The sequence below is a fragment of the Crassostrea angulata genome, chromosome 7, assembly GCF_025612915.1.
Source record: "Crassostrea angulata isolate pt1a10 chromosome 7, ASM2561291v2, whole genome shotgun sequence".
Classification (NCBI taxonomy): Eukaryota; Metazoa; Mollusca; class Bivalvia; order Ostreida; family Ostreidae; genus Magallana; species Magallana angulata.
This window is the reverse complement of record NC_069117.1, coordinates 21,962,852-21,975,565: the sequence shown is the minus strand read 5'-3', so window position 1 is coordinate 21,975,565 and position 12,714 is coordinate 21,962,852. Positions and strand designations below refer to the sequence as shown.

At 35.5% G+C, this 12,714-nt stretch overlaps 2 protein-coding genes across 8 annotated transcripts; both read left to right on the top strand.

Moving 5' to 3' along the window:
• Positions 1–1,695: 1,695 nt before the first annotated feature.
• Positions 1,696–4,675, top strand: LOC128192924 (phospholipid scramblase 1-like). The gene is made up of 7 exons (XM_052866006.1): positions 1,696–1,833; positions 2,127–2,278; positions 2,448–2,519; positions 2,892–3,093; positions 3,517–3,625; positions 3,724–3,826; positions 4,223–4,675. The coding sequence occupies exons 2-7, from the start codon at positions 2,164–2,166 to the stop codon at positions 4,321–4,323; spliced, it is 702 nt and encodes a 233-aa protein (XP_052721966.1). The 5' UTR covers positions 1,696–1,833; positions 2,127–2,163; the 3' UTR covers positions 4,324–4,675.
• Positions 4,676–7,280: 2,605 nt separating this feature from the next.
• On the top strand, positions 7,281–11,739 carry LOC128192923 (uncharacterized). Of its 7 annotated transcripts, none has more exons than XM_052866000.1 (2): positions 7,281–7,516; positions 9,997–11,735. In XM_052866000.1, exon 2 carries the CDS (start codon positions 10,054–10,056, stop codon positions 11,212–11,214), a length of 1,161 nt encoding a protein of 386 aa, XP_052721960.1. In that variant the 5' UTR covers positions 7,281–7,516; positions 9,997–10,053; the 3' UTR covers positions 11,215–11,735. The 7 variants fall into 7 exon arrangements, with proteins under 7 accessions (XP_052721960.1, XP_052721964.1, XP_052721963.1 ...); XM_052866004.1 differs by lacking the exon at positions 7,281–7,516 and adding an exon at positions 7,734–8,335 and having other exon boundaries at positions 10,041–11,737; XM_052866003.1 differs by lacking the exon at positions 7,281–7,516 and adding an exon at positions 7,735–8,240 and having other exon boundaries at positions 9,997–11,736.
• The last annotated feature ends 975 nt before the right edge of the window (positions 11,740–12,714 follow it).

Below are 12,714 nucleotides of genomic sequence, written 5' to 3'. Positions count from 1 at the left end.
ACATTGTCTTCGTATTTTTTGATTGACCCTCGTATGTTGTCCACCCTCCCGTTCCATGTGTGTCTGTGTTTGAAATCTATTATGAGTTGTTTCAAATGAATAAGAAATGACTGAATTTTAATATCCTTTGAGAACAATTCTGGGCTGCATTTTACAAAAGAACTTAAGACAAAGTCGAAAATATTTACAGTCTAATAAAATGATCTTTAAAAAACATAATTGACATAAAACTATTTGTTTACAAATATTTCATTTCCCATAATTTCATTTTCCAGCCATAAGAATAAATCATTGATTAGTCTGTTATTAATAAGCATTCATTATTTTGGTCGTAAGTCTTAAGTTCTTTTGTAAAACGCAGCCCTGTTCTGCATTTGAACTCTTTTATACAACACTGAATTTAAATTCTGCCCGCTGAGGCGCTGATTAGACTTAAAATCGGAAAATTTAACCAAAGAGTAAATATCAGAAGGTCGGAAATTAAAACTATGCTCATTTTTTACGACACAATTTCAAGTGATAAAGATCAGGAGTTTGAAGAAAGAGAATGAAGCCTTTATGCCAATGCCTATAAAATGATTCGGCAATGACGGCCTAGATTACATTACAGATGGGGCATTGACCAGGATACTGTACAACCTGGATGTTGGTAAGGTAACTGTACAGCACACGTGTTGATCGGGTAACTGAATAGTCTGGGTGTTGATCGGGTTACTGTATATCACATGTGTTGATCGGGTAACTGTACTTTGTACAACCTTAGTGTTGATTGGGTAACTGAACAGCCTTAGTGTTGTTCGGGTTTTTAACCAGACTGGGTAACTCTAAACTACATATGTCAGCTTAAGTGTAAACAACACATGCTAGGTAACTTTACAACCTAAGTGTTGATCGGGTTACTGTAAACCATTGTCCTTGATCGGGTTACTGTACACTACAAGTGTTCATCGGGTAACTGTACACCACATGTGTTGACCGGGTAACTGTACACAACATCACGTGCACATGTGTTGATTGGGTACGTAACCTCAGAACTGAACAACGTCCGGGATATACATAGGGTTTAAAAATGTGAACAACCAGTATTAATATATCCATGTACATCAAACATTTTTTTAAAATAATATATGTGCATTCCATATGAAAGATAATGATAATCTCTACATCTACATGTACTCACATATTCCTTTTAGGGAACTCTTACAGAAAACGCGTTTTCACCTGCCTACCTCTACCTAGTCCGAAATATCTGACGTTTTTCTGGCTTTTTTAACGATTTTGATATTTACTTGCGGGAAGTAAATATCAAAATCGTTAAAAAAGCCAGAAAAACGTCAGATATTTCGGACTAACCTTTACCTAAAGACACTCTGTAGTCTGTTAATTTTAACTGACTGTTCTTTTTTTTAATCTTATCATTCAACATGGTGACCATAGCTCTCAGTGTTGTGTATGGCACGCCAAACTCACAAAAATGAGCTAAACATAGTTTCACAGTTGATAAACTAGGTTTAAACTTACTACTAAGGTTTATATTAAAATGCGATTTTTTTAACGTCAGTTTTCGGATAAGTCTGTCTCCACGTTTAAAAACGATGCTACGTGCCTGCGTTTACTATGTTTACAGACGTGGAATATACATTAATTATACTATTAGATTTTGTTTTCGTAGATAAATGAGTTGGGTAATCATATTTCATCGGGTTCGTTATTTTGTATATTTCGCTCTATTTTCGTTTTTACTTTTTCCAATGTTATGTTTTGCGTTGTTATCGTTTTTACCTGTGTACGGTTTGTAACAAACAAGATATTGTATGAGGAGCTGTGAGTATGGTAAGCAAACTTGACTTAGAAAGCATAACTAATGTTGTTTTATAACTTGATTTCGATGAAATTGAAATACATTGTCACACCCCTTCATTGAACAACTGTAGGACCTAATTTAATCCGTAAATATCTCAATATGCACGCGAGTCATTTTCTGATATCTTCAACGTGATTCAGATACGTGCCAATGTATTCTTCAGTACCATACAGTCATCCTGAGTATATATCTATATTCATATAAATGTAAGGTGGAAAATTATGTGAAGTAGTATATTGATATATCATTCTGATTTCTCTAGACTTAGTTTTATCGAATATTCATGACTGTAAATCCTAATGGAGAAGATTCCAATCACATCGCAGCCAGGAAGCGAAGCACTTCCATCAGGATTAAAAGACCTAGAATCACTTGAGGAAATCACCGTCCATCAACACTTGGAGGCTGGGGACAGTATGTAATGGATCTTTCAAAAAATTGAAACTCAGTGCTATCTTAACTGTCACCAAGTAAAGTGAATTCAGCATCCAAAACAGAGAGTAACATGCAGTAGAAAAGTAAAAACATATAGTGAAAATAAGTACCGGTAGATTTATTTGATGAAAATCCAAACTTTTTGTAGTGTGTTTCCAAAGACCAAGTCGATACAGTGTGTATGGGAAAGAAGATGATTCTATTCTATATGCCCAAGAAGGTAAATGAAACAAAAAAAAAACAAAAGATAGATTACTATTGATTTTGGATTAGTCCTCATTGTTTTGTACTTTATTAAGTAAAATATTGCTTCCCGATTTCAAACATTTGGAAATAATTTGATTTTTTTCAGATTCATTTATTTCAATCTCAAAACCACTTTACAATGGTATAAAGAGACTATAAAATATATAAACATTTAAGATTTTCTAATTAAATAATACGGCATACGTGAAGATACAAGTATAAAGAAAGGTAGCCTCATTTTTTTTAAAATGTGAAGTACAGAAACTACTGAAGATCAAATATTTTTATATGATACATTGCAATTGTTACAGTAACAATACTTTAACAATTATGAAATTTCATTTAGTTTCAGAATGTTATGCACGGCAGTGTTTAGGAGCAATGAGAGCCTTTGTTCTGAAGTTCAGCAATCAGGAGGGTCAGGACCTTATTCGGCTGCGGCGTCCCCTGCGATGTCCTTGCGGTGTTTGCTGGTGGTGGTGCTGCTGTGTGCAGGAACTCAGTATAGAGAGTCCGCCCGGGCAGGAGATCGGGGTCATCATGGAGGAGTGAGTGGCATCATGCCTTGGGGCCATAAAAATTATCCCAGGGCCATAAAACTTTAATGTTACATGTATCACTTTTATAATCTCAGTCTCCTTTATTAACAGGAATATATATGCATGTAGCTAAAAGTTAGTACCAATAAAACTAGTGTACACTGTACATTATAATAGACATGCGTAGTTTTGATAAGTCTCACTTCTGCAAAAGGAATGATCTTGAAAAGTGAGATTGAGATCAAAAGAAGTGAGGTATCTTAAAAATGAAGTTAGAATAACAAAAAATATCTACAAATTATACCTGTATTTTGAAATTTCATTTAAACTTGTTTGAAATCATGGTCTATAAAGTAAGGTTTAACTCAAATTAAAAATCATACTAAGTTTTTGTATCTTTAAAGTTTCTTTATAGCACTATCTCTTTTTCAGACGTTGCTGTTGCCCTGTGTACAAAATCATAGATGAAAACGAATCTGTGGTCTTCAAAATTGGGTTCTCCTGCTGTTTGTGCAAGCTTTGCTCGGATGTTGTCATTCCTGTATGTTTATTCTGCCTGCATTTTAACTACAATGAATGAATTAGAAATAACTGTGAAATGATATCCTCACATCATGTGTATTGTTTTTTTACTTGTAGATCTATGATGGGAGAGGGGAACAACTGCTGGCAGAAATCAAGAAATCCTCAGCCGGTGACTGGGGTGATTACTGTGGATCTCGCAATGATTTTATCATATCATGTGAGTTTCATTGAATTTTAGAACTGATTTTTTATAGAGTGAATGGACACAAGTTACTTTATGGGAAAGTGAGGGTTTTATATGAATTTCACTTTGAAATACCTTTCCCTTTTTTTCAAGAAACCTTATTTGCAGGAAAAATTGGGGGTAAAAACAGACATTTAAATCATCAGTGTTAAACTTGTATACATGAGCTATTCTGAATCAAAATGCATTCCACTTTTTACCTATATGAAGTATTATGAACACTGATTGTTGTTGTGTTTCAATTATAACAAGTAGAACTTGGCTGACTTTTAGCATTTATAAGCATCTTATTGCAAATAAAGAGAGATAACTCCTAACAAATTGAGAGGCAAGTTTTATTCATAAATCTGTTTCATAATTTTCTTTCAGATCTTCAGCCGCTGAGGGTACAAGACAAAATTCTTCTCCTGGGTGCCTCGTTTTTAATCGACTTCAACTTCTTTGAAAAACAGCAGCGTTCTTGCTGCTAGCTCTACTTGGCATTTTGTGTCTGTATTTCATGTTATTAAGCTCTAAGGTAATCTTTTATTTCAAAAAGAGAAGGTCCTCTTGTTTTAATTAAAATACAATTAATTTTCAGTTTAGTTTTATCGGACAAGATCAAGGTCCTAGTCTTGTTATTATATATGGTTTTTTTCACATATGATTAAAAAAGAAGTCATCATATTATATATTTATATATTTTGTTTATAAATTTTCTATATATTGATTTTATACTGATTTGATATTCACATGTATTTTTCTGTTACTTATTATTATACACCTTCTATGTTTTCAATATAGTTGATTAATTTTACTTTTATTAAAGAAATATTCGGATACTTTGTGAATTATTCTAAATATATCTCTAGAAATCTCAATGATGGTGCAAAGTCAAGCTTAATTGCACTACCCCGTCCTCTCAAGAGGTCCTTGGCTTTAGACTGTCCATGTTGTGCGCAATCTATATTAAGGACAACAAAACAATGATTTCATGTGCAAAAACACAGGTGCCATGTTATAGGAATGCACAATAAGAGGCCCATGGGCCACGTTACTCACCTGAGCAACAAGAGCCATGATAAAAAATCTGCTTTATGGAGTCATACAAAATATCTGAACGATGTAGTGAAACAGATCATGTATAAAAAAAAAAAATTCCAAATTTTCATAGTCATTTTGGCTAAACATTGAGCCTCTTTTGTAACTGAGTTATTTCATAGTCAATAAAAAATTGAGCATTGAAGTTCTCAAGAAGATCCAGAGGATCAACTACTCATATTAATTGATAAAACTTACATCAAACTTTGAACCTCTTGTGCTGCCCCTGAATTGTCCAGTGTAACAATTCAGAATCAGCAAATCTCAGGATGCTTGCATATTATTTATACCATATATTATAACATTGAGTTTTTGAGAATGATCAAATTTATTTCCTATGAAAAATTTCACATTGCCCCACTGTGGCCTCATTCAACCCCCGGAGTTCATGATTTTTAACAAACTTGAATCTTTGCTACACTACCTTAGAATGCATATGCATCTACAGAAGTCACATCTTTTCTAGCCAATTGTTTTTTTAAAAAAGGGTTTTTTTTGTAGATTGTTCTCTATTATGACAAAATTAGACCCTCCCCCATTGTTGCTCAACCCTACCCACGAGAATCATAATTTGTACAAACTTGAATCTACACTACCTGAGGGTGCTTAAACACGAGTTAAAGCTTTTCTGAATTGGACCAGTGGTTCTGGAAGAGAAGATGGAAATGGGAAAAGTTACGACAACGACGCCCACGTCGACGACGACATACAACGGACAAATTTTGACCAGAAAAGCTCACTTGGGCCTTCGGCTCAGGTTAGCTAAAAAAAGTGAAATATTTCTACCAAATCAAGACAAACGAAATTAAATAAATAAAATTTATTAATTAATAAAGATAAACTGCTTGGAATTCTAATTCGGGATTTATCGAGAGTTTTATCTCTGAATGCCATTTGAAAAGCTTTGAAATACTTAGTCTAGTGCATATTTGTGATTTCCTCTCAGTTTTTTATATGTGGTTAATTCTTTAAGACTCGAATGATATGCGTGTGAATTTGCAATGTTGCAACTCATCGTGCATATTCATTTGGAATTAGTTCAAAACGATCCTACTTGTCTGCTTATGAAATGGTGAATCGTAAATTGTGAATCCGTGATAAATCATCATACATGCAAAACTTTCACATGAAAACAGAGGGGTATTGTGGCCAATGCTCTCGTCGTGTTGGATATTGAAAATACACCGTCGTGACGGCATGAATTAGTAATACATCAGCAGACAGCATTCCGTTGTTATCCGGTAGATGCACCTTTCTGTTGGTGAGAACAATTATGAAAATACCTGCGATCAACGCCATGTATAAGAGAACAAACACATGGAAGTTTTCTGGGGTTCTGGTAGTATATTATGTCAATCAAAGTTATGAAAATCGACGGCTCGATTTTTTGTAATTGTTAGAATTTCCAGAATCCATAGACATCAATATTGAATGCTTCTCTGTATAAAGCTTTCAGTTATGTGTTTTTGTATGTGAGGTCATATATAGACATATATATATTCTACATGTTGATGTACATTGTAGTGCACATTCACGCACACGCGCCCGCAAACACATACACTCACAAAAAAATTAAGTTAATAAAAGAAAAATACACGTACACATCCTCACTTTTCTTTGATCAGGTAAGTCATTGATTCTTAAATTGTTTGTTTTCTTTAATTATGTAACACATAATCGTTTGGATGCACACCATTTCACCCACTTTTCAAGAATCATTTAATGCTATTTACATGTATTTGCTGTTTGTGTATCAGCTTCGTTCACGTTGAGAAATTAATAACAAAACACATATCCCTTTGACCAGAAGCGTGGAGATTGATTCCGTCTACCCTGACTTCCTCGGGAGTGGGTCGTTTGTCGTCTCTCCCGTGTGAACCCGACAGAGAACTCCAGTAACTACAACCATATTTATCATCAACGGAATCAGTCTGTGCATACTTAGTGTAAAAGTAATTCTGATAACGGGTCTAACAAGTGGAAATGGGCGGTAATTAAACACAAACACGCCACTAATTTTACCTTCTGAAGCACCAAAAGACTATTATCGGATTTTAAACTGAGACCCGGGCGTCGAGGGCCCGATTTCTCCTCAGAAGGCGCTGGGAAGAGGGTCGGTTTCACACGATTTCATCTGGAAGTCGGGCAGAGGAAATCGGCTGGAAATTGGAAACACAATCGGCTTTTATTTCTTGTTTTTTGTCTTGAATGATGGTAACACCATCCTAACAGGTAGACAACGTTGTTTGCTAAATCAATACGTGATTGGGGATGTTGGTGTTTAACGACAAGAAGAATTGTTCAAAGTGATATTTATACCTCGTCAGATAGTGTTTATGTTAATCATTGCTAGGCCTGTCACATTGTGTCATGTTATAATCGGATGCCAGTGTTTATCCTCGCAGTATTTTGTCATTATCGGCATCGGAACTGGACAGCAAATCTCTGCCCTAGAACCAATTGTTATTGAAAGACTGAATAGAGAATGATGAAGGACCGCATTTATGTAAAACGACAGGGATTCTTCCGATTCTGAAAGATATTCATGGTGGGGAAAAATAAAAAGCTTTTTTCTGGCGAGGGGTGAGTACCATTCATTGTAAAAAAAAAGACCATCTCAATTTTTTTTTTAATTTTTAGTTTGATGTTTAATCAAGATATGTTGCTCATTTCTGTAAATACATTTGTGTGTACATTTCTTCCCCGGTCTATCAAGAAATGAATAAAGGGCGGAACGCAACAATATTTGTTTTTCAAACCTGTAATTTCCGATTTCGATTTTATTAAAATTTTAAATCTAAACATCTATGGGAGTTCAAGGTGTACAACAATTGCAATCATATTGGCCTCGTTTACCTTGAAAATGAGAAAGTTAATTTGTTCTGAAAATAATCTGGTGTCATTATATCAGACAGTTTAATTCGGTGTTTACCTGTGGTCGAAACCGGCCCATTTACAACACAACATCGTGCTGCATATATTCGATAGGTGTAGGGCTCCATGCATTAAGGTACTCGACTGTACAGGGGTCTTGATTATACTGATTTTGTGTACAGGAGACATGATTTACGATGCTATCGTATGTTATTCATAATATATAATCCTGTGCAGTTTATATTGAGTCGGCACTTCAAAAGGACGTTTCATTCTTTGTGTACCTTGTTCATCACTGCTAGTGTTTTGGGGAGATTAGTCAATCTTATCCCGTTCCAAAACCGGACTAGAAGTGTGTGCTCAGATGGGGAAAACCTTGGTCAAAGTTGCCTATTTGAGGGATGCCAGGGTTTAAATCGCCTCCCGCTATCAAGTGAGAACGGAATTTCTATTGTCCGCTTTTGATCTCCAAATGGAGAAAAGAAAAGATTGATACATGGAGATAGTTTATTGAATTTCTGAATTAAGGTAATTTTTAAAATAACAAATACCACTCTTTATAAAGTGTTTGCATGTCGTGTTCCGAGAGCTTTCAAAAGTATGTAATCCGTCAATTTTGAAAGATTTAATTCAAGAACAAACAGCGTAGATTTTTATGGGCAGTTTAATGTTTACTTATATCTGATGGCTAGGGTTTGTGGAAAGAAGAGAAAGGACCCTGTTGTCATAAAGGTTGACAAAAATTCAAGCAGGTGCTCGAGGAAATACACATTTTATATACATAATAAGTCGATAAAATGACCGACAAGGAGAAGGCTTAAAACATTTACAAAACGATAGAAATCTCTCTTGGAGACCCATCACCAGGCAGTAATTGGGAAACATATATAAAGTTGGATGTTTTGATTTATAATGATGAATCCATTGTACGGGGGATGCACTCGCTCGAAATGACTCTCATTCTAAAAAGGGTAAAGTACATTTGTAGCTATAGTCATAGGTAAGATTTTTATTTGCCTGTTACGTGAACAGTTCATAACTATATAATGATACTTTAAGCCAAATCGATATTAGATTTTACATCGAGAATCGTATAAAATAAAACAATCTGCTTTTGGCTTTACAACTAGGCGACGAAGTCAGGTTTTTACAACCCTATCAGCATCTGAAAAAATATATGAATTCACATTTGAGACCCGTTTAAAGTCTCAATATTTTGCAACTTTCCAAACGTTGAAATATTTTTCAGAACAATCCTTTTTTATATATTAAGGTGATGAATAAATTTTAGCTGAATAGTCTCCTAAAAATTTATTACCAACGACAGAAGAAGATTTACCACATTACATGAAATTACAATAATGTTAACACACATATAAGGTAATATAGAATAATAAACTTAGCTACAGTTCGTGTTAATTTAATTCTCTGCAAAAAGGCCTAAACTATTATAAATGTGTATTTTTTTTCAAAATGGAAGATTAAGTTGCTCAACCTAACACCAAACTAAATGTTCAGCTTAAGAAAATAGGGGTGGCTTTTCAGAAAAAAAACCCCTGCGATTTCTTTAAAACTTAATCATGCTCGTTGGATGGCATAAAACAGAAAATTTACTTTGGACAGCCTAAAATGAATTATTGAAATATGACTCTGTAAAGTAGGAGACCTTATTAAATATAGATTGATCAAACGGAAATACGGGGTCCATTGATATTGAAACCTAGCATCAATGATCGTGTCCACAGAATAAATAAAAAGTTCCACACGTTGAAGAATTTTTAAATGAACCGAAGAAAATAAGTGTATTAAATCTGAAATACACACTTTCCAAGGGGCAATCTTTACAATGGAATATTTGCCCTAGAAATAAAAATTGCAATTAAGATACGAACATGTATCAATTGTTAAATAGGTTAGGGAAAATAGTGTTCTCTTTTTAAAGCGACACACTTGTGTTCACAGAGTTTGTCAATGTTCTGTTAATGTTAGTTCAATAAATATTTATAGATCACGTTTTAATTTTCTAGCAATCCAACGAAATCTGAACTTTAAAAAAGCACATATATTTACTCAAATAATTTACATTAATTATTTACAAATGTTGAAACAAAAAAAATGTATAAGCAAATCTATAGATGAGATATGCATGTACTTATAGAGATATACATGTATTTTGTCTTTCATTACAGGTAAATTCAAGCATAATATTCGGAAATTCGTATATCGTTGACAGTTACAAAGCCAAGATGCTTGCCAACCAAGGCCCACGTGAAAAGACAGAAATTATTGCCATGGATTTCCTTAAACAGAGACCAAAATCAGCGACCATGAGACTCCGAAACATCGACAGTTCCCTGAGTGATCACAGACTGCGGCTCCCGTCTGTCCAATCAGCGGTCAGCCAATTCGTACAGCTCAGCAAAGGTAACCGTAGCGCTGGGTCAAGGACGCTCGCTGTCACCCTCCCTGACCCAGAGTCTCAATGTGAGCAGATTGTAGGGGAGGACGGGGCGGCGCGGATGCGTTATACACACGGCACCCCGTGTGACGCCGACTTGATGAGCAAAGAACGCTTCAAGACGATGACGTTGTTGTACCACGAGCTAGCAATGGATTCGGTCGACGTCGTGTTCGATGCAAACAACCCGGAATCTCGTCGAAGCTGCTCACCGAGAAAGATGATTGCTGGAAGTCCGACATTGCAAGGTATGCAGGCTCAGATCGAGTCACTGGCAGAGAGCTTCGCGAGCCGCTGCAATATTCCAAAGAGCAGATCGTTACCAGAAGCTTCCTTTTTTCACAGTCTTCAGTCGATGACGTCATCTGAGGACCGAAAGGCGTCACATGTACAAAACAAACCAAATGATAACCATGATAAAAGAGAAGATGATACAATTGTTTATGAAAAGCTACCTCCAGTTGTGACACCGTCTATAGACGGAAATGAAACTCCTGTATTCAAAGATATTGACGCAACCGACTTTAAAGAGACCGGAAGTGAACGACGCCACACATGTCGAAAGAAATCAGTAAAAATCAAACATGGAAAGAAAAGCAAGAAAAAAGAAGCCGATGATCACCATGACTTTGTCGTCACTGATGGCGTCATCAATCCGGATATACACAGAGACGCTTACATCCGGGCTTTGCAAGACGCCAGATCAAAATATTTCCGAAAAGCGCAACCAAATTCCTTTGTCACCGAACCGTACAAATTTTCTTATTTTGATGTTACCAACAAAAATGAAAAGGGTAAGCTTCCGAAAGAGAGAGATTTTCGAAACTATGTTGGAATGCGAAGAATTTTTGGTGATATTCGATTGGATGATTATTATTCTCTCAGATATACGGGAAAATATATTTCCAAAAAACCGGAAGTGAGGACTTTACTAAAAGACAATGTATAATACTACTTATTTAATTTTCATTTCTTGGTGCTAATTTTATTGATTTTTATATAGAAATAAGCCCATGTCTTGTCTGTTACTACAAATAGTAATTTTATTGAAGAAAATTTTTAGCAAAAATTGAGACAATTAAGGCTTTAAAACTATTTAAGTATTTAAAGCTTTTGAATCTTACATATTTCATGTTTTGAACACAATTTTCAGCGCTCACTATGTACTTAATTGACTTTATACCCGTTGTTTCTAAATGACTTTACATTTACACATTGTTAATTGCCAAGCAAAACGCACAATTCATTTTATGAGAATTTCATGGACTGAGCACCTTTGTTGATCAAAACAGATCCAAGTAAATAAATTTGTGTTTACCCGAATTACGAAGTGTTGCGTGCATGATTGCGAACGATACAGGTACACAGCATAGATAATTAATGGTACAGAAAAGTCAATGTTTTACGGGCCGGGATATTCTCAGTATTATTTCTGAGCGCCATGATTTCTCCTTCCAATTCCACATGAATTAATAATAAGACAGCCCCACTTTCATACAGTTCAATGGGTATAAATCAAGGTAAAGTGCGCTCCGTCGGATTGATTGATCCCGGTTTTCTGGGTACGGGAACACGAGAGATAAATCAGTCATGTACGTAAAGTTCATCAACGTCATGACCCCCCCCCCCCCCCCGTTCTCGCTTAAATCGAAGCTAACTCGCAGTTGATGCCTGATGCTAATTTTTAACTTTAAAGGGGGATGGAAAAAGGTACACTAAACAAATACGTTCACATTTCTTTCCTTATTAGTTTCCTACTGCCTCTCTTTGTTTTTGTTTGGTTTTTTTTGTTGGGGGGGGGGTGGATAATTTACAACTTTCAATAAGGCAAATTTTAAATATTTCGACGATGCTCATCGTCGCAGTGAAAATAAATATCTTTGCAGGGGATCAACATTTAGAGTATATTGGAGAACTCGAGATGACTCCGCCGACAGAGATCGTGTACAGTAGATCAAAGCCTACTTAATGGATTGTTTTGTTCTCTGCTAAATAGGGTATATATCATTTATCATCATCTTTTCAGTGATGGGATACTTCAATCATTTTTTTCTATTGTAAGGCCCTCCCAACGATACTTCAAATCTGATAAAACCTGCCATTGAGCCATTTTATCTAAAGTATAACCATGATGTATTAGTACCGTATTTCAAAACAAAGCCCTTGAGAGAGAATGACAGCAAGTGAAAGCAGGAAACAGGAAAATTGATACCAAACAATTTACTTAATAAATTGGCAACACTCTTCATCGAAAACATTCACCTTTTTCTAAATCGCATAATAGCAAAACCTTGGATTGTGTATGTGTGTGTGTGTGGGGGGGGGGGGGGGGGGGGGGGTGAACTTTTGTCCCTTATCCCCACCCACGGCAATACATTGTAACACATATGCAAACATCAAGATACTAGTACATATGGGACTGCAAAATGAGGGTTCAGTAACATCCATC